General features: G+C 43.5%; 4 protein-coding genes across 8 annotated transcripts in view; all 4 read right to left on the minus strand.

Moving 5' to 3' along the window:
- Positions 1-5,400, minus strand: part of rab11fip3 (RAB11 family interacting protein 3 (class II)) — a 35,095-nt gene extending 29,695 nt beyond the window's left edge. Inside the window, exon 1 of the mRNA XM_062474334.1 lies at positions 2,521-5,400. Coding sequence (XP_062330318.1) covers positions 2,521-4,164 — 1,644 coding nt within the window. The 5' untranslated portion in view covers positions 4,165-5,400. The remainder of the gene's footprint in view (positions 1-2,520) is intronic.
- A 239-nt stretch (positions 5,401-5,639) lies between these two features.
- On the minus strand, positions 5,640-10,016 carry decr2 (2,4-dienoyl CoA reductase 2, peroxisomal). Of its 3 annotated transcripts, none has more exons than XM_062474333.1 (10): positions 9,851-10,016; positions 9,516-9,615; positions 9,273-9,341; positions 8,667-8,718; positions 8,322-8,457; positions 7,861-7,985; positions 7,614-7,707; positions 7,410-7,514; positions 7,078-7,266; positions 5,640-6,458 (listed from the first exon to the last, which is right to left on the minus strand). In XM_062474333.1, the coding sequence occupies exons 2-10, from the start codon at positions 9,611-9,613 to the stop codon at positions 6,424-6,426; spliced, it is 903 nt and encodes a 300-aa protein (XP_062330317.1). In that variant the 5' UTR covers positions 9,614-9,615; positions 9,851-10,016; the 3' UTR covers positions 5,640-6,423. The 3 variants fall into 3 exon arrangements, with proteins under 3 accessions (XP_062330317.1, XP_062330316.1, XP_062330315.1); XM_062474332.1 differs by having other exon boundaries at positions 9,516-9,618; XM_062474331.1 differs by lacking the exon at positions 9,851-10,016 and having other exon boundaries at positions 7,020-7,266.
- Positions 10,017-11,722: 1,706 nt separating this feature from the next.
- Positions 11,723-18,832, minus strand: LOC134030917 (retinol dehydrogenase 13-like). 3 transcript variants are annotated; one of them, XM_062474329.1, is made up of 8 exons: positions 18,659-18,832; positions 14,376-14,494; positions 14,053-14,208; positions 13,849-13,953; positions 13,536-13,748; positions 13,085-13,186; positions 12,163-12,501; positions 11,723-11,966 (listed from the first exon to the last, which is right to left on the minus strand). In XM_062474329.1, exons 1-7 carry the CDS (start codon positions 18,721-18,723, stop codon positions 12,185-12,187), a joined length of 1,077 nt encoding a protein of 358 aa, XP_062330313.1. In that variant the 5' UTR covers positions 18,724-18,832; the 3' UTR covers positions 11,723-11,966; positions 12,163-12,184. The 3 variants fall into 3 exon arrangements, with proteins under 3 accessions (XP_062330313.1, XP_062330312.1, XP_062330314.1); XM_062474328.1 differs by lacking the exon at positions 18,659-18,832 and having other exon boundaries at positions 14,376-14,696; XM_062474330.1 differs by lacking the exon at positions 18,659-18,832 and having other exon boundaries at positions 14,053-14,183.
- LOC134030916 (zinc finger MYM-type protein 1) lies at positions 14,838-18,135 on the minus strand. Its single transcript, XM_062474327.1, has one exon. The coding sequence runs from the start codon at positions 17,566-17,568 to the stop codon at positions 15,463-15,465; it is 2,106 nt and encodes a 701-aa protein (XP_062330311.1). The 5' UTR covers positions 17,569-18,135; the 3' UTR covers positions 14,838-15,462.
- Positions 18,833-20,049: the final 1,217 nt, after the last annotated feature.

Below are 20,049 nucleotides of genomic sequence, written 5' to 3' on the forward strand. Positions count from 1 at the left end.
ACACTGATTTTAACCACTCTTCATTCTGATCATTCATTAACTGAAAAAGACCTTCAGAAGCTCCTTCCATCAGAGTGCAAGCCTGCTGGTAGTACCAGTTACATCAACATTTGCATCCAACCTTTTGCTGCTATTTGCAAATGAAAGTTTGTTTAATTTTGTGGACCCTCTTATCAGACCTTTGGGGATAGCATACAGACAAACGTGTTAGCCAAGAGAAACGTTTCACTTTGTTTAATTTAAAAGCCTCGTCTTTGTTTAACCCTTGTGTTATCTTCGGGTCATTCTGGCTCATCAGTCATTGTGACCCACCGTCGTATTGCGACAACTTTACCGCATACAAAAACAAAGTGAAGCATTTTCTTTTAACCGTTGGGCTGTCTCAGACCCCCCACATTGCAAAGGTTAAAAGAAAATTATTTGTTATTGTATTCGGTAAAATTGGGTAAACACAACGATGGTTCGTTATGAACCTTTGGGTCATGTGACCCGAAGGCAGCACAAGGGTTAAGTACTGAGCTTTTGTATAAAAATAAGTGTTTCCCCTAGGTGTGGGGGGGGTGCGACCATGAGACAGAAATGGCATGCCGTCGTGTAAATAAGATAAATAACATAAGGCCATTTAGTTTGTTTAACCCTCGTGCTGCCTTCGGGTCACATGACCCAAAGGTTCATAACGAACCATCGTTGTGTTTACCCAATTTTACCCAATACAAAAACAAATTAAAATAATTTTCTTTTAACCTTTGCAATGTGGGGGGTCTGAGACAGCCTAGCTGTTAAAAGAAAATGCTTCACTTTGTCTTTGTATGCGGTAAATTTGTCGCAATACGACGGTGGGTCACAATGACTGATGGGTCAGAATGACCCGAAGATAACACAAGGGTTAATAAAAGAGCAAGCTATAGACCTTTTTTATAGGAAATTACTGAAACACTGAAAATACCACAACCAACACATCAACTCATCAAAATGACTATATAATATATAAAAATGACTATATAACTCAACCCTGTACTTTTATTCAAACTATGATTAAGAATGACCCCAATGGCCTCGAATAGGAATCAAGCAGGGTGGATCAAGCAGCGTAAAACATTATAAGGAAGTACGGGAAACCAAAACAAAGCAAGGAATTGGAGAGCCCTGTCTGCACACTAACACAGTGTCAAATAAACTACTGCAAGGCCATTTCCTCAGAAGGGATGGATGCCAATCAAACTAACATTTGACACATTCCAACTTCCCACAACTTGACATTCACCTCCTGAGCAAAACCACAGAAATGATGGAATCCCGGAGGTGTGTGTGTTTTGGGGGCTCTCTGAGTGGGTCAGGGGTGGGGAAGAATCCACATTGTGTGAGATTCAATCCCTTCCCATAACTAAGGTAAGATGGGAGAGCAAGTCATCATGTTTAGTCATTACTGACATAATGAAAAGGCACAAGCCCTGACACAAGTCATTACAGTCAATACGTTCTGTCAGGATCGAAACTGTTTGACCCCAATCCCAATTTTTTAACAACCTCCAAATAGAGATTAAATATCAATCTGGAGAGATTTTGATATATTAGCAGACGCTCTTAACCCTTGTGTTATCTTCGGGTCATTCTGACCCATCAGTCATTGTGACCCACCGTCGTATTGCGACAACTTTACCGCATACAAAAACAAAGTGAAGCATTTTCTTTTAACCGTTGGGCTGTCTCAGACCCCCCACATTGCGAAGGTTAAAAGAAAATTATTTTTATTTGTTTTTGTATTGGGTAAAATTGGGTAAACACAACGATGGTTCGTTATGAACCTTTGGGTCATGTGACCCGAAGGCAGCACGAGGGTTAAAAAGCAACCTATTAACTATTCTTCTGGTTTTAAACTGTTGTTGTACCAAGACAAAGTTAGACGATGATTAAAGTACAAATCTTACAGATGGCCTAATGTTTAGGCTAAATGTTTTGAAACCTAATTCAGACTAAATATTGCAAATCAAAATGTACACTAGTATGCGGGAAATTGAAGCAAAAGTGAACACATAACGCGTAGAAAATGTTTCCGAGTGGATCAGTACTGGGCTAGCCTAAATGGGACACTTCTTACTTCAACATTCTCAACCGTATTTGTCTACCATTTTGACTTGCCTATTACAGTAATGATTTTTAGAGAGAATTTCCAACCCATCAAGACCCATTAGCTTACCAGCTCTGCTTAGGTTTGCATACAATCCTCCTATTTACTAGCTACAAGAAAAAATCCCTGAGGGCTTTCAGAATCTGGAACTACTGACATCAGAAGGGATAGATTTCAGTTGATGGAATTAACCAAGCTTTTAAAAGAAGCTCTTTGAAGTAAAGTGGAAAATCAATAGTAAACCATTCACGCAAAAACCTAGCCTCTTAAGATCTTGGTTAACAAGCATACAATAACCTTTTCACGTTACTAAACCCCCATGACTTCATACTGCATCATCCACAGAAAGGTTAAAAGGGCAAAAATGGGTCTGAGAATGTGTGGAATCTCACCTGATCTGCCCCATAAGCTGCAGCAAATTCCAGAAACTCCTCAATTCTGACAAATCCATCTCCATCCTGATCCAGGGCGTCGAACACAGCTTTTAGAGGGGAATGGTCTTCCTCCCTCTGGTTCATCATGGGAACCCCAGCCATGGAGTCAGACACTACCATCTCAGAGAGAGAGAGGGTCTCCAATGTCTGTTCACTAGTCCATCCGGCCTCAGGAGAAAAATCTGTCAACTCCTGGTCTGGAAAACCAAAGGCATCTGTTTTGTGACAATCCTGGTGTCTGACCTGGTCCGAACCTGTCGACCTGTCCCCATCGTCCTGTCCCGTTTGGGAAGATAAAACGTTCCCCTCCTGTACACCCTTGAGTGTTTTCAGGTCTACCATTTCCTTATCTTGCAGCTCATCTGCGTTCAAGCTGTGATCCAAAGCCATTTCCTTATCTTCCTCATGTTTGACATTGCAGAGAAAATTGTCCATCAAATCCTGGCAGGCATGCTCAGGGCTGCTGCTGTCCCTGGGCAAGTCAGCCAAACCCAAAGCGTCTCCATCAGAGAGAGACCCTCGAGGAGCACTTTTAGTCAATAAGACACTGCTTTGTGGCGATGACGAATCCCCTTTACCTAGGTGCCCCGAGGACACGGTCGAAAGAGAAGCCAATGTGAGCTCCTGCTCTGGGTCCTCTGCATGTGAATCTGAAGGGGCACCTGTACTGGTGAGAGAAGTTAAACTGACAGGACACAGGCTGAGGCTGTGGTCCCCTTCAGGCACCTCCGAATCCAACAACGGTGAGGATCCTTCCAGGGCCTCCCGCAGTTCCCTGTGGCCATCCGCTGGGTCAGCGTCGTGTGAGAGGCAACTCTCAGGTAAACCTTCAGGGCTAGTGTTACCGACTGTGGCTGGGTCAGTCACGGGTTCTTGGAATAAACCTTTGTTCCCAGTTTCAGGTGACACGGGCGACACAATCTCTCCGCCCAGCGAGAGAGGGAGGCCTCTGTGCTCGTCCAGTGACGGGAGTAACAGCTCCCCACTGACACCCTGTGGGTCCGCCTGTACAGAAGGAGGGCTCGGGCAGGGTTCAGAGAGTAGATCAACCAACAGAGACTCTGTGTTGGTATCTAGAGTTCTATCAGAAACCTTTTGGAGGGAGGGAGGGTCACGGATGGTTATCAGCTGGTCAAGACTGCTGGCAGATTCAGGGTCATTCCTAGGTGCCTCCTCACCAGCAAAGTTGTCCCCAAGCCAGTCAGTGGTGTTGGAAAGTGAAAAGGGATCTGAGAAACAACCATCACTGCTATCCCCTTGTCCTTCGGTTTTGTCTGGAAGAGCCAATATCCCTTGAGTAGTAATATTATGATCACCTTCGAAATTATTTGATTGTTCTGCCTCCCTTTGCAAAATTGGCTCTCCTGTATAACTGGAGCCCCTAAAAAGGCTGTCAAGATTTAAGGCATTTTCGTGGAAAATTTCCTCAAGGCTTAAAGAGATATTCTGGTCATCCCTTTGAAAATCCAAACCTGTCTGGCTATTTTGTTTCTGAGGCAAGACAGGTCCTTTCTCTGAACTAAGGAGAAATCCATGGGAAAGTTTATGTTCGGACTCCCACTCCGAATGACCCAAAGGGCTTGACATAAAAGTCTGTTCCATTTAAGCAAATTCTTCCTGAGCAAGAGAGGAAAAGAAAGCTGTCTGTATTATTTGACAGTCAATGTCCAATTTTTCCTCACACGAATTATCGTCATAATGCCACACATGGCGCTGGACGTCACCAACAAGGATCCATGGGTAGTTGTCAGTGTAGTGAACCCATAGACACCTATCTCCAACTTACAGAATCGATCCTAAGTATGTTTCAACTATATGTGCTAGGCGTGACATGCAAAACCTATGAGCGTCATCTTAATTCATTTGACTGCATGATCATACTTTGCTGATAGTTTACAAAGACTAAAGAAAAATTTGCATTGTAATCAATGTTTCTGGGGCAACAGCTTGTCACAGGTTGTGTCTATGTCTCAGCTTAAAAGGCATATTGTTGTACGAGTGCATCACCTTGCTAGACAACTACAGGTCAAGGTAGCTCTAGCTCAGTAATCGCCGTGTATTGCCATATCATATCGCTAAAACAGATTAAGAAAAATGTCAATTAAGTCAAACGAGCTAGCTACTTGGACCTGGCAAATCCGGCAAAATATGAACACTCCAGTTGGCTAATTACAGTACTGATGCTATCAAGTGCACATTCAACCTTTCCTTATCGCCAACAAAATTCAATTTCTCTACGGTTTATGCAGCCATTCAAGTAAAAATACCGACTTGTACAGATGTTTTTAAATTCAGAGCATCCTGTTTGGAGCCGCGGCGCAGTCGCTAAAGTAGATGGCTAAGCTAGCTCGCTTGTTGGCTAACGAGCTAACTGGCCGACTCGTCTGTATCTGCCTCTTTTAGTCCAATCAGTTAGCTAGTTAGCTCAAAAGAGACTGACTGGTCTGCCGAATTCTCGTCTTCAAAATGATCCCCCTGTCCTTAATGATGTTTTGAGGTTGACGTTATAAGATACGATTTTATTCTTGAATTTGCCAGCCAAGATTTTTCTTCCCGAATCATAGAAGATATTCCAAGCAAGAACCTTCCACCTGTGTCAGTCAGGAAGAGAGGAATAACAACGTTTGCTGGTCCAAAAAAATCGTCGAGTCCAGATGCCAAATAGTCTCAGACATACTACAGCATTAACAACAACATATTCTGGCACTTAAATACTCAAACAGCGATACAAAAATGTTCAAAAGTCCATTTAAATACACCGAGGTTACACCGAGGCCAAACGCACTCGCATCATCAGCATCAGCAACGATGTCCCTGTCCTCCGCTCCTCCTCAGCCGCATACACTGTTGACGTTTCACGCACGCGTAGAGAATGAACCGCAGTCTCCTAAACGGGGGTGTAAAATGCCAAATAAACATCCCACTTATTGAACAGTTTACTGTACCAATGGTCAGAAATAAATTGCATTCGTGAATGCATGATGCAACGCCAAATGTGATGTCCATGCTGTGTATCTGAAGTGGTGTATTTATAATCAGATTTATCGTAGAGGTAATATGATAAAAAAAAGGCCATAAGCGATTATAGTTACAGCTGTTTATTAAAAATTCCAACCACATTATTCACACTAAATTGTAATTATGTGCCAACTGCATTATAAAATTGTGCCGCATGATACATCAGCGCCCTCATCCGGCCGTTTCAATAGATGCATTATTTGAAGGGGAATAAACGTTCTCAAATCTGATCAGGCGCTCACTGTCGGTATTTATCCTATCCTACTACATCTTTCAAGTAGGTCACATAGTCTACAGATGTTGTTCTGAGCTCTCCGCTGGAGCTAGGTAAATACAGACTAATTAAAATAACTTCGGACTACTGGGGTATGTTAGCCCTGTCTTCACACACCCCTGCACTCTGGCTTGTGATGAAAACTGTGCGGAAAAAAAGGGCCTACAAAAGCTTAATTAAGAAAAGTACATGCACACATCTGCCTTCAGAGACCCATCAGACAGTTTAGTTTTTGTCATTCCACAAATATGAACAGGAAGTGTCAGGACAGTGACAATGCTTGATGTAAATGTTGGTGCTTTACATTGATATTCAATATATTACCAACAACTCTTAATTATTTATTGAAGTTAATGATTTGTCAAGTTGAGTTATTCATCCTCAGACTTCAATATGATTTGGTCCATCTTTTTATATGTTTTCTTGACTAAGTCAGTGTTTGTCTTTCATTATCATTAGCATCAAGAGCTTGGGGGTCATAGAAAACAGCTTAGGCATCTTCGGGTAACACTAAACAAAATGGCACATCAAGGACAAAGGCAGTTGGAGTTTTTTTCCATCTTCACCATTCACTTGTTCCTTTTCATTTCTGATGACCAGTAACCTGAAAACAAACAAAGAATTATCACGTTCATCAGTCAGCATTGTTTAACAACCCTCCTCTCTATTGTGTCCCGAAGCCCTCACTTCAGAAAGAGAGAAAAATAGAACGCAAGCCAGCCAAATATAACTGAGACCACAAAAAAAGCAAACTATGCCACTGCTCCAGAAAAAGTAGCTTTTTATATTAAACATGTATGCCCCACTAATTAGATAGTGGAGTTGCTGAACTATCTCCACACCACACCACGGTCCCAGGACCACACATCCCCCCCCCCATGTCTCCTCCTCCCTACAGCCCCCCCCCCATGTCTCCTCCTCCTTACAGCCCCCCCCCTTGTCTCCTCCTCCCTACAGCCCCCCCCCTTGTCTCCTCCTCCCTACAGCCCCCCCCCCCCATGTCTCCTCCTCCCTACAGCCCCCCCCCCCTTGTCTCCTCCTCCCTACAGCCCCACCCCCTTGTCTCCTCCTCCCTACAGCCCCCCCCCCCATGTCTCCTCCTCCCTACAGCCCCCCCCTTGCCTCCTCCTCCCTCCAGCTCCGTCTCCTCTCCCGTCCTACACACCTGGGTGACGGAGGAGAGGGGCCGTGTCAGAGTTTAGCAGAGTTAGAGGAGGCTATACCCAGCAGCATGGACACGTCATTGGCAGAGGTCAACCAGCTACCACCGTCCGCCACCAAGATGGCGCCCGTCACATAGGAGGAGGCACGGCTGGCCAGGAACAGCACGCTGTGGGCCATCTCCGTTTTGTTCCCAGCCCGCTGCAGAGGGATGGACTGGAAGGCTCCGGAAGTCTCCCCTCTGGGACCACCTAGGGACAGGAGACAGAGGGATGAGAACATGGGTGCTGAGAACTATTTTGGTCCCCATGAAGAGATTGCGATCCCCCCCCCCCACCACCACCACACACACACACACAGAGAAATATATTTTTGAAGTTTTGAAGCACCTCACCTAGCCTACGGAAGCCCTCAGTCCCAGAGATCGGGCCAGGAGCCAGGGTGTTGACCCGGACCCCACTGGGCCCCCACTCCACAGCCAGATGCTTGGTCATGGCATCTGGGGGTCAGGTGGTAGATAGGAGAAGTCAAAGTTAAAGAATGAGTTGCAAAAAAAATTCTGAATAAGAAATTATTCATTGTGAAGAACTTTTCGTACCGTTGGCGGCCTTGGCAGACCCAGCATGCACCTGGAGTCCTTGTCCTCTGTAGCCAAGGGTTGCAGAGATGTTCACTATAGAACCTCCATGATCCTAAAAACAAACAAATCACAAATAGTCTTGCATCTTTATATTAACCTATGCTTTACCCTTACTACATTATTTACCAGTTATATTGTATTTACACAAAGACCTTTAGTGCAATTGCTTCTTTCCAGATTGTTGGAGGCTGGTAGAGGTCAGTACCTTCAACCACTTCTCATAGACCACCTTGCTGGTGTTGAAAGTGCCCATGGTGTCTATCTCCAAAACCGTTTTAAAGGCATTGAAGGACAAGGACGTTGCTGGACAAAGGAAGTTTCCAGCAGCATCTGAAAAACAAAACAAATCAGGTGTCTTGAATTCAGGTGACAGTACGTGGTAAATATGTACATTTGTACCTAATTTCACATTTAAACACGTGTTGCATTGAGATGATGGAATATGTAAGATAAAATGTGAATTAAAAGGGACCTAATAAATACATAAAGTAAAATCTAACAGTAAAGAGATACTCTTCGATCTTATTGTGCAAGAAGAATCTGTATCTTCGCATTATCACAACATGACATAAGAGCTGGAGGAGATTATTTGATGGTCTCTGAAGATAAACAGAGATGTAACTTGTGAAAAGTTAATCATTCAACCAGAGAACTACTACCACGGACTGTTAATGAGGATGTCAATGCGTCCCAGCTCCTTCAGCGTGTCGTCCACGGCAACTCCGATCGTCTCAGGCTGACGCACGTCAATGCACAGGGGGAGGCAACGACGACCAGTGGCTGCGGTCAGCTTATTAGCAGCCTGGAAAAAAAAATTTTTGCATCATCATTTGTACTTTTAGTAAGAACTTTTTAATCTCTGTTAACTGTAACTGTCAATCAAATAAATATGTATTAGGCTACAAAATTACATCATTACATCAAATTACATCATACTTTTAATAAGAACATTTGAATCTCCGTTAACTGTAAATGTAAATCTAAAGAATATATAAACATGTATAAGGCTACCTCTCTTAGCTTATCCTGGTTTCTGCTGGCAATAACGGTGTCGCATCCGTGTCTGTAAGAGCAGGCGTTATGAGTGTTCAGGTGAAACATTGAATGTGCAGGCATAGAGACAACGTAAGGCCAAGAAGACGAGAGGTAAGACACCTTTAGTGTTAAAATATACAAGATGGATGGGAAATATCTAAAAGGTGAAAGGCAAAGGACTAGTAAGTATGTACGGTGCATAAAAAAATAAACTAATCTAGCATAATAAATACATTTAAAAATAATAATAAAATCTCCACAATGATACTGGTAGTCACTCCGGCCCATGTAATTTTCTGTTACAGAACGACCCGGCCCCACATTAACCCTTGTGCTGCCTTCGGGTCACATGACCCAAAGGTTCATAACAAACCATCGTTGTGTAAATAGTATGTGTAAATGTTCAGTAGTATGAATGTGTGTAAACATTTCACGTGTGAATGCATTTCCTCATAAGTAAGTGATAAGCTTTGAACAGGGTTAGAGTTGTGAAGACAGAGAGACCAAGGTTCTGATAATACCTGGGGTTAAAGTACAGTTAACTTCATGATGAGGCACGAGGAGTATGGCCTGTGCAGGTACCTCATTAAAATTTCAGCTATGCGGAGTCCAATTCCAGACCCTCCACCCGTGATGAAAGCCACTTGGTCTCTGAATGTAAAAATAGAATAAACTTTGCATAATTCTCTCCTTTCACCTCTGCTTCTTATGTAAGGTTCTGTAACGAGCAGTACCATAAAGTTTCATTTCAATCTTTCATTAGGCATATAAAACAACATCCTCTGCTAAGATACACTGCTGTGGTTTTTAGCCACAGCCACTTACTTGAGTAGATCAGGACTGTAGATGTGTGTGTATGAAGTCATGCAGTCATCTGTGTCGACATCCTCGGGCAAGTCCCCCACTCTTTGCGGTTGTGCCATACCTACTGACAGGCAAAACCAAATTAAACAAATTAAAACACATTCATGAGCATGAAACGCATTGCAAGTTGTTGTATGTGACCCCCCTACGTACGCCCACATACAGTCATGAAACAGAAAGTATAGGCAACAAGTTATCAAACTAAGCGATTGGACTACGTTGCTGTTTCTTTGCCTCAAAAAACGAACACTACCAAGGCATACAGTTAAAACAATGTCGTTGCACTACAAACTCACCAAGACTGTGCTACCTTTTGTGCTACCTTTATCCAAAACGCCTGGCAAAACACGACTGAAGACTTCACAAAAGCAGAAAAATGCCAAGCAAATATGCCCCCTGAACATCAAAATACATTACACTTTGGACCATTTTGTAATTGGTGCATTGTGGGAAATGTAGTCAGCGAAGTTGTATGTTCAAGAGCACAAATCGACCCAGTTTTTGACAGGTTCAGGATCAGAATTATAACATGGTAAAGAGAGTTATATGTTTTCAATATACTAAAGCAGTCATGCTTAAAAAAGGACAGAGATCTGTATCTTGATTCAACCGGCTCACGGCTGGTTAAAATGTTTATGCTACTTCAAGGCCAAAAAAGATGTGCAAAACAAGATCATCATTGTTCTACAGAATACCTCAAACAAGTTAAAAAGTAGTACATTTGTAGCTATAACTTTCACTCAAAGTTCTATATTAAACTGGTTTACAATCCTGAAGACTGAAAGATAACACTTATATCAAAATGTTACATCCAAACTGAAATACATTCTTAATGTTCCAGATTGTGCCAATGAGGTCATGAGTCTTGCAGAAATCGATCCCCTTTTCCTCCTCCAGTGACTGTTGTTTTACGATGGCTCCACGTATCCGTCTTCGTTTGCAAACCGACACCAGATTAGCTGCTAGCCTGGGTGCTGCTAGTTTCCAGGATCGATGCTGAGCACGGTGCATTACCACGGAGAAAGCCCTCGTCTCATGTGAAGTAGGGGATTTATCGATGGGAAGAGCCCCATGAAATGGATCGCTGAAAAAAGCAGGGTTCAACTCTCTAAGCACTCAGCCTACATGGCTACTCTGCTTAATGTCTAGAGAGAAATGACCACAATTCTGTATAGATTAACTAATGGTTGTATTTTTATGTTCTGCTTCACAGTGAAAGGAATGTGCATTAGATCAGGCAATATTTCTGATAGTTTTCAGGACATGAGCCAGTCATACAGTGTTGTAGATGGCTGAATTCCGAGGACAAATGTGATAAAGATCAAGACATACTCGTTAGTAATACACCACAAAGAGCCTGAGATTAAATTAACATAATTTCAGGTCTGAGAAAGAATTGACACGCATCAATACTAAGTGAAGCTTCATTCTTTGTATTTCATCGGCTGTAACCCCCAGATGGCGATATCGAGCTGCTTCCAACCAGAGAGGGGTAAACACAGAGCCACTGGCTATTTAAACATGATAAGATCAAGAGAGACAAGAGCAAAACCATGAACAAATCCACAAATGCCTAAAACGAGTAAAACGGATTGCTTTGGGGCTCTCGACTCCCAAGTACACAATATCATGTGTGCCTGGGCAAATCCTTATGTGTGTGTTCTAGGATCTAAGAGGACGCGAGGTAAATCTGGTTACGGTGTTGTCAGTGCTTTGAATGTAATTACCCCTCAAGCCAATTCATGATTAGGATACAGACTAACATTTTAGGACATTAAAAATTATTGTTGTCATGTGGTTTCCTTCACTGGCAAAATACCGTTTTTTTAAATGATTTTGAATCTACATTTAGGGGGGCCACAAGGAGGTCCAAGCTTGTTGTCACAGGGACACTGTCCCCCAACCCTAATCCTGTGCCTCATTGCGCAATAATAGTTTATTCAATGATAAATGTCCCTTAAGCTTTTAATAAACTGTGTATTGAATTTTCAGATGTCAGTTGTTTAAATAAATTACAAGCAATATTTCCCCTTGAGCCCTTCAATAGCTCCACGGAGCAACAGAAGTGTCTACGACTAGATCACGTTAGAGGACATTCTTTAAAGATATGGAATATCCTGAGGAGATCTCAGAGGACTTTAGTTTGTGGTACAGTTCTACACATCCAATTTACATAAATATTACTTTATTGTGACAATAGTTCAAATGAAACCCAAGTTGACGTGACTGCCAAGACATAAAAAAAAATATTTTGGGGGCTGAACAATTTTTGTCACAATGCCTTTCCAAAAATCTCCCAATACACAGTCAAAATAAGTCAATAACAATAATGCATTCTCAATTAAATAGTTCCTCTAAGGCTACTTGTCCCTGTCAGAGCCAATATGAATACTCTAGGTCTCCATGGCTACAGTGTCAGACTGACATTCATTTACATTTAGTCATTTAGCAGATGCTCTTATCCAGAGCGACTTACAGTAAGTACAGGGACATTCCCCCCGAGGCAAGTAGGGTGAAGTGCCTTGCCCAAGGACACAACGTCATTTGACACGGCCGGGAATCGAACTGGCAACTTTCAGATTACTATCCCGATTCCCTAACCACTCAGCCACCTGACTCCCATTCAAGGTTCAGGGCTCCCTCCTTGTGTCTGTGTCTGGGCTGCATGGATGGGGGACAGTCTCTGCGGGTGCTGCTGTCGGCGTGGGCGTCTTGGCCTGCTCCTTCTCCGTCTCCCCTCCTGTCAGTTCCAGCCCCACCAGCCTGGCGCTGGCCTCCCACAGCCTACTAGACACCTCCTGGTCGAGGGAGTTGGGCGCCGGTTCCTTCTCTGTCATCACGTCATAGTAACGTCCCGACACCCCCACAAGCTCCTCGGCCACCGCGAGGTAGACGCTGGGCTGGGCTCCCAGCTCCGGACCCTTCACCAGTAACGTGAAGAAAGGACCTGCAGGGGGAACCGAAGATGAGTCAGATGGCTGAGCGGTTAGGGAATCGGGCTATTAAATCGGAAGGTTGGCGGTTAGATTCACGGCCGTGCGAAATGACGTTGTGTCCTTGGGCAAGGCACTTCATCCTACTTGCCTCGGGGGAATGTCCCTGTACTTACTGTAATTCGCTCTGGATAAGAGCGTCTGCTAAATGACTAAATGTAAATAGTGAAGTGTCAGTGGAAGGCTCCAGTACAGTGAATCTAGGCTGAGTTTATTCAGACAATGTTTGAGGAGAAGGTGGGGAAGTATGGCAGTAATGTAGAGTTGGGGTCAGTACAAGATTGAGTGCGAAAGAGCTCATTCTAACAGCTGGGAGAAAACTCATTTGGTCCTATGGAAAATAAAATAATCAGTGGAAGTAAGGGCAATTTGGAGTACAATATGGTGAATTATGACCACATGACAAATTTATGTGCAACAACATGCACAAAAGGCTAATGGATCTACACATTCTAGACAACATCTGAATAATTAAACATCTACTGTACATATAACATAACCTAGTATCAACAACCAATGAAATGACTTTGTACTCACTCAGTACTGAGCTGGAGAACTGTGATTGGTGCAGGCCAGTGTGTCGCCCCAGATCTGTGGCAACAACCCCTGGGTGCAGGGCATTTACAGTAACCCCAGTCCCTATGACAACAACACACATGAAAGGTAAATGCTACAATGTAGGATTGGTGTTGTAATCCAGACCAAACAGTGAACAAAAATACAGTGCCACTACCCACACACACATTTTACATTTAATCATTTAGCAGATGCTCTTATCCAGAGCGACTTACAGTAAGTACAGGGACATTCCCCCGAGGCAAGTAGGGTGAAGTGCCTTGCCCAAGGACACAACGTCAATTGGCACGGCCGGGAATCGAACTGGCAACCTTCAGATTACTAGCCCGATTCCCTAACTGCTCAGCCACCTGACTCCCTAGACACACATACTTATACAGCATACTAACTGCTCACACAGAGCTGAACTTGCCTTCAAGCCTCTTTGCGAGCTCTTTGGTGAATAAAACGTTGGCCAGCTTGCTTTGGCAGTAGGCCCGCTTGGTGTCAAACTTCTTCTTCTCCCAGTTGAGGTCATTAAAGTCTATTTCCCCAACGATGTGAGCGAGAGAAGCCAGGTTGATCACTCTACTGGGGGCAGACTCCTTTAACTTGTCCAGCAGAAGATTTGTTAGCAAAAAATGTCCTGAAAGGGTTATCCAGAAAGTGTTACTTGTTTGCATGACAGCCAGCCAGATCAAGCCAGGTATAGTCCACGTGACCTACATTGAAAGTCAAAAGCTTACCTAAGTGGTTGACTCCAAACTGTACATCAAAGCCGTCCTCAGTTTTTCCAACAGGGCATCTCATCACACCTGCGTTGTTTATCAGTATATCCACACGTTTCTCCTCTGAAGCACAATACGCACATCAAACACGCATGAAAATCACACAACGACCAAGAGATCCTCTTGCATCATCGTGCCGCTTTCCATGCAGCTCTTCCAGACCTTGTTTGATCCTCTCTGCGAACTGGCGGATGGATTTGATGGAGGCCAGGTCGATGTGGTGTGCATACACGTGAGGGTTCAGAGTCTTCCCTCGAATCTCCTTGGCAGCGTCCTCACACTTCTCCATGTCCCTGCATCCCATAATGACCCGACCCCCTGTCGGTATGGAGACGAGAAGAGGTAGGTCCGAGTAGGCACTCATGAAACAAGCACAACGATGAGTTTACGACATTAACAAGTAAGTGGCTTAGAACTACATTTCCCATCTCCACAAACCATACTGGGGTGTCTAGACTGCATGCATTCACAGCTCAGTAGCCTACCTCTCCTTGCCAGTTCTCGAGCTGTTTCTTTCCCGATGCCTGTGTTGGCTCCTGTTATGACCACTGTCTTCCCTTTGATGGTGGCTTTGCTGGGACAGGGGCCACCTGTCAAATGGTTCCTATGAACACCACAGTAGTTCAAGTGCAGTGGCGGTTGCTGTTTTTTTAAAGAGGGGAAGCTAATTTTCACGCCTACATCATAAAAATGGTCCATTTATTCATACGTAAATTTAGCCCTACGTTTGAATGAATGAATTTATTGAATGAATTTATTTCAGACAATTTTACCACAAAAGTGATTGGTAAACAGTAGTTATAAAAAGAAAAGAACAATCCCGAACAATATATACATATTCACCAGTATTAGCTCAGCTAATACTTACATATTCATATATACATTTTGAACATAAATAGAAACTGATAATATAAACAAGTTTTCCAATTGAATAAACGTGTAAGTATATATACCTTCAGACATGAATTAATACAAATTGTCTGAAAAGGGGTATGAAGAAGCAAAACTTATTTATTCATACCCCTTCTCCCTCTAATTGCCCTTATAGTAACCTTCCTGTTTGATTACTAGGCTTTTATCCAAAATTCACAAAACAAACTAAAAAACATATCCACGTACCAAACTGTATTCAACCTATATAGCAACAACCCTACAGCAGGCCCTTGTGAGACGATCACACCTAAATACACATTCACACCCTTGTACCTCAGCACACAGAGTACAGAGACCCTCCCCAAACCCCCAGCGAGAGAAGCCAGACATCAACAACTGCAGTCTCAGGATGCAGCAACAGAGGACCAGGAGAAGTGAAGTGGGCCAAGCGCCCCTAAATGCCCCACATACAGACACATAGCATACACACATATATACAGTGCTGAGTAGTGATACCATTCACCTCCCCTCTTCATCACAGTACCTGCTGAAAATCACCAGTTTGAGCCTTTTTTTTTTTTTTACACAGCCTCATCCTTGGACTTTGCTTCAGCTCTTTTTGTAGTTTGTTCCAGACCTTCACGTCACTGACTGAAATGCACATTCTCTTCAAGGTAGTTCGAACCCTCACGTTCCTTTTCAAAAATGCTCTGTGACCCTGTCGTACCAACTAGGCGTCTTTTCCAGTGACTTGACCAGTGTCCTCTCAATGGCCAGCAGAGCTAGGCTGCTTAAACGGCCTTGGCCCATTGTGTTACGGGTGTAGGACTTGAGCCGCTTTAAACAGGAGAAGCTCCTTTCTACACCTGCAGATGTAGCTCCAATGGTTGCCACTAATGAGAACAGTTTGTAAAGCTGAGGCATTGCACTGTCCAACTCCATGTCTTTAAGGAACACCAAGTAATCACACAGCTTTCCCCTGTTACCCTGCAAGTCCTGATCTGAATACAGGACTTGAAGTTCAGACCTCAGTCTCCCTGAATCAAAGTGACGGCCATAACTTTTCAGGACACTTTGGAAGGCCTCCTCTGGAAACGCTCGTCTCATGTCATCAAACTTCCCTGGATTGACTAATTCTAAGAAGAGCATACTTTCCAAATTTGAAAAACGTTGAGGAATCTGCTCCAAGATGTTATCAAGGATGGCCATGTACAGATTTCTGAAGCGCTCTTGGGGATCCTGGGTCAGACGGCGCTTTCTCATGGGCTCATCTCGTGGGTCTGATGTGAGATCTGCTGCTTTGGCATAAACAGCTTGGAAAGCCCCCTCTGACCTCTTCTCTTTGACAAATGCGAGAACAGACTCAATTATTTTCTTGCAGTAAAGGACATCCATAGCCCTCTGCTGGACAATATCAAAGACCACATCAGTCTCAGAGAAGATTTGTTCAAATGTGTACAACATGAACACAAACTCAAAATCATCCAGTTTCCTCACAAAGCCTTTGGCACCATCCAGTGTATCATCATCCATTGTCGTATCTGCAATGATGTTATCAAATGTCTGCAGGAGACCATCATAATTGTTTGCCACAGTGCTCACTATCCGTGATGTGAAATTCCATCGAGTAGGAGCGTTCCTGGGAAACCTTGAACAGCCTGCACACTCCAGGAAAGACGTCCTCTTTGTGGATTTGGAAAAAAAATTGGCAAACCCAGAGAGTGATGCAAAAAAGATTCTGCACTCAGGCAAGCATTTAGCACCCTGTGACAGCACCAGATTCAGTCTGTGTGCATAGCAATGCACAAACATGGCACTGGGGGCTATTGCTTTCACTTTAGCCTGCAGACCATTGAGAGCTGAAGGCATGACAGCAGCCCCATCGTAGGTCTGTGCCACAAGCTTATCCTTAAAATTATAGCCCTGCATGTTTTCATTTAATACATCAAAAACAGACCGGGAATCTCGGCCCCCAGAAACATCTAAAAATCCAATAAAGCGCTCCTGAATTTGACCTGCACTATCCACATAGCGAACAATGACAGAGAGTTGGGCACGGCAGGATATATCAGTTGTTTCATCCACCTGCCATCCAAAAAAGGGAGCATCCTGAATTTCATCTCTGATCTCATCAGAAACGGTGGCTGCAAGAGCAAAGATCAAGTCATTTTGAATAGTCTGGGACATACCAGAAAACACAGTTGAGGACTCGAATTGTGCAGACAAGACAGAGTCATATTTAGCTAACGTTTCTGTGAACTCCCTGTAATTCCCCTTGTTGGATGATTCACTACTCTCGTCACGTCCCCTAAACGACAGCTCCTGCCGGCCAAGCAAGGACGTCACATCAATTAGGCGTTTTAGGAAGGCCCTGTTTTGTTTGACCGTTTCATTATGTTTAGCGACTTGAATGCGAGCACCTTCATTGATTGCATGCTCAACCTTGATCTTGCCCATGCAACTTAATCTTGCACATGACCTTACATGTTCATTGCTCTTTTCATGCCTTTTATATGCCCTGTCAAAGTTAGACAGATCTCCAAACCCCACCTTTGACCAAACAACACATCCGTGAGATGGTTTCATCAAGAGGCATGGCCAGCAGTACATTTTCTTTGTCACAGCACTTCCAGTCAGCCAGCTAACTTTGTCATACCAGGAGAGCTGAAAAGACCTGTTACTTTGAACCAAATCAATCTTATGTGTTGATCTGCCCTGTTGTTTAATTCTAAGTTTCTCCTCGTAAGGAAGACTTTCAAATGGCTTCGCCAAAATCAGGTCGACAATATTAGCATTGTCTGCCATCGTGTGCAGTTTGCTACTGTAGCTGGCTAATTCACCCCTACGACACTAGCCTAGCCTACTGTATTGAGTTAATGAACGAACAATCTAACGAAACAATATTAAACTCGAGGGAGGAATTGTGGGAATTCGGTTAAACTGAAACAAGGAATGTGGTGTATAATTTTATGAAATAGCAATAGCTACGCAGAAGCTCGGAGTCCAGGCCAGCTCACTCCTCCATTCACCCTCAGAGACGCTGAGCGTCCGTGGGCGGGACATAATCGCAGCATTTATCCAATGACCGTATAGTCAGATAATGTCTAATATGGGGAGAACTGCCACTCTCGGGAAATTTATGGGCAACAACGACTCACCCTGTAAGTTATCGAAAGGACATAAGTACTAGTTCATTCAACTTTTGACCTATAATCCATATTGAACTTGCAAAAACTACAATCAAATCTGAGATTTCTCAACGACAATCAAGCGAAAAAGACCAATTTAGCCGTCTAGCTCCATAGACCCATTCATTTTGCACTCGCCCGCGATCACCCCCAGTGGAACTCAAATTCGGTACAATGGGGCTTAATAGGGACTCAATAGGGAGTGGACAGGCTCTCCGTAGACGGGCTCTTGTATAGTTTTGAAGCACTGAAACGCCAGGCTTCAACAGGGAAATGCACTGTGAAGCTACGAGAATGTATGAGAAGGAAATCGAGTCAGTCGACCTGCTAATATAGCTGATTCTGAACGAACTCGTCTTCGAGATGAACGTGTTCTTACACATTTAAAATGTTAACACTATAGTAAATATTTGACCATACATTTTTGGACATTTTAGGGGAAGTCGAGTTTCCCTTGCAGTCTTAAAGAAATCGCCACTGTTCAAGTGATTGGCAACACATGATGAAAAGCCTAGTTATGTCATGCACTTCAATTGAGAATTTGCATTTGTGGACAACTTTCAACACAATCATAATGATGTATTCAATGACAGCAGGATACATAAATGAGTCTAAAGCCTTAACATATAGCTCAACGGTTGATTACATATATGAACTAAAAACACAAAGAATAATTAGGCTATATCCTACTCTGTCTCCATACTCACTTCAGTAACACAGCGCACCCAAACACTGTTCCAAACACCGAAACTGGTAATATATATCTGCTCATTGTTAGTCAGGAATATACACGTTAAAACAACATTAAATCACTTGTGTAACTTCCTTAATAGCAGGTTTGATGATGCTACTCAAGCACAAGGTTAAAGGCGCACGCTAATAGACGTCACCCACCACGTACTACTCGGCCAATCCGATGAGGAGAGGAGTTAGAGCTCTTGAGAGGGTTATGGGAAATGTAGTGAATAACATGAACCTCTGCTCACATTAGTTTATCGCTAAACGATTTATTTAATATATATGTAATGATATATTCCCAAGTAGCAGACTACCTCAAACGATGTGAAAAGTCTAGATACATTGTGAAATGTGAAAAGGCTCGATACATTTTCACCTGTAGGCTACCTTTCAATTCCCATTTCAAGTCAACTATAATTTCCGCATTAACATCAATATGTCTGCTATTTACTTGACTGTGCTCACAAAGATTTCTCAGATATTAGATATCCTGTCCTGGCAACATAGAACAAAAGCTGATTAATTAGGCGAAGGAAGTAAAGACTTGGGTTTTAAAGTACGCTCTCATACAGACGAGTGCACCAGTAACCCTAGCCAAAACAAATAATTAAGAAGAGGGTGGATTGCTTCAGAGAGAATATTGATACTGGATGACTCAGAGCTGCCTTATGCAAACAATGATCTACTTTAGGACAAGATAGATGAGATATTCCTCACAATTTGAATATCCTTACATAAAGTCCACTGAAGTCCAGGAAACAGAACAACAAGTTTGAGGACAGCGAGGAATGAGGCCACCCTACATCGCAGGGTGGAAGGCTTGAGGTGACACCAAAAAAAAAGAAAACTAGGACAGGAGTGGAAAAAAGTCGGCTGGTGTCTTAAAAAAGAGAGGGGGAGGAGAATGATGAAAGAATGCTTTAAAGAAAAAGAGAGAGAAAGAGAGAGACAGGGAGACAAGTACTGTTGCTCCATTTGTTTACAGCCTACAGTCCACCCCCCCCCCCCCCACCACAACCCCCCCCCCCCCACCCCCACCCCAAGTGTGTCTGACCCGCCCCTCTCACTCTGTCAGCTCAGGGTACTTGACCTTCAACATGATTTATGGCAGCCTGGTTCCCACGGTAACCCGGAGGAAACTCTCTGTCTTATCTACCCTTGCCCAATTGCAAAAGTGTGAAGCTTGAATCCCTCTTGAAAGAGGTGAAGTACAGAACTGCCAGACCTGGCTGCTGCTAGGGTTTCTTGGGGCCTCTGGCTCATTGGTACTCTGGGCCCTCAAATCTAAATCCTACAGGAAAGTATGGTGTTCTACTGGGCCCCCTGTCTGACCGGCTCCCTTAGAGTCGTCCTAATCTCG

Source organism: Osmerus eperlanus, chromosome 12 (genome assembly GCF_963692335.1).
Source record: "Osmerus eperlanus chromosome 12, fOsmEpe2.1, whole genome shotgun sequence".
Taxonomy (NCBI): Eukaryota; Metazoa; Chordata; class Actinopteri; order Osmeriformes; family Osmeridae; genus Osmerus; species Osmerus eperlanus.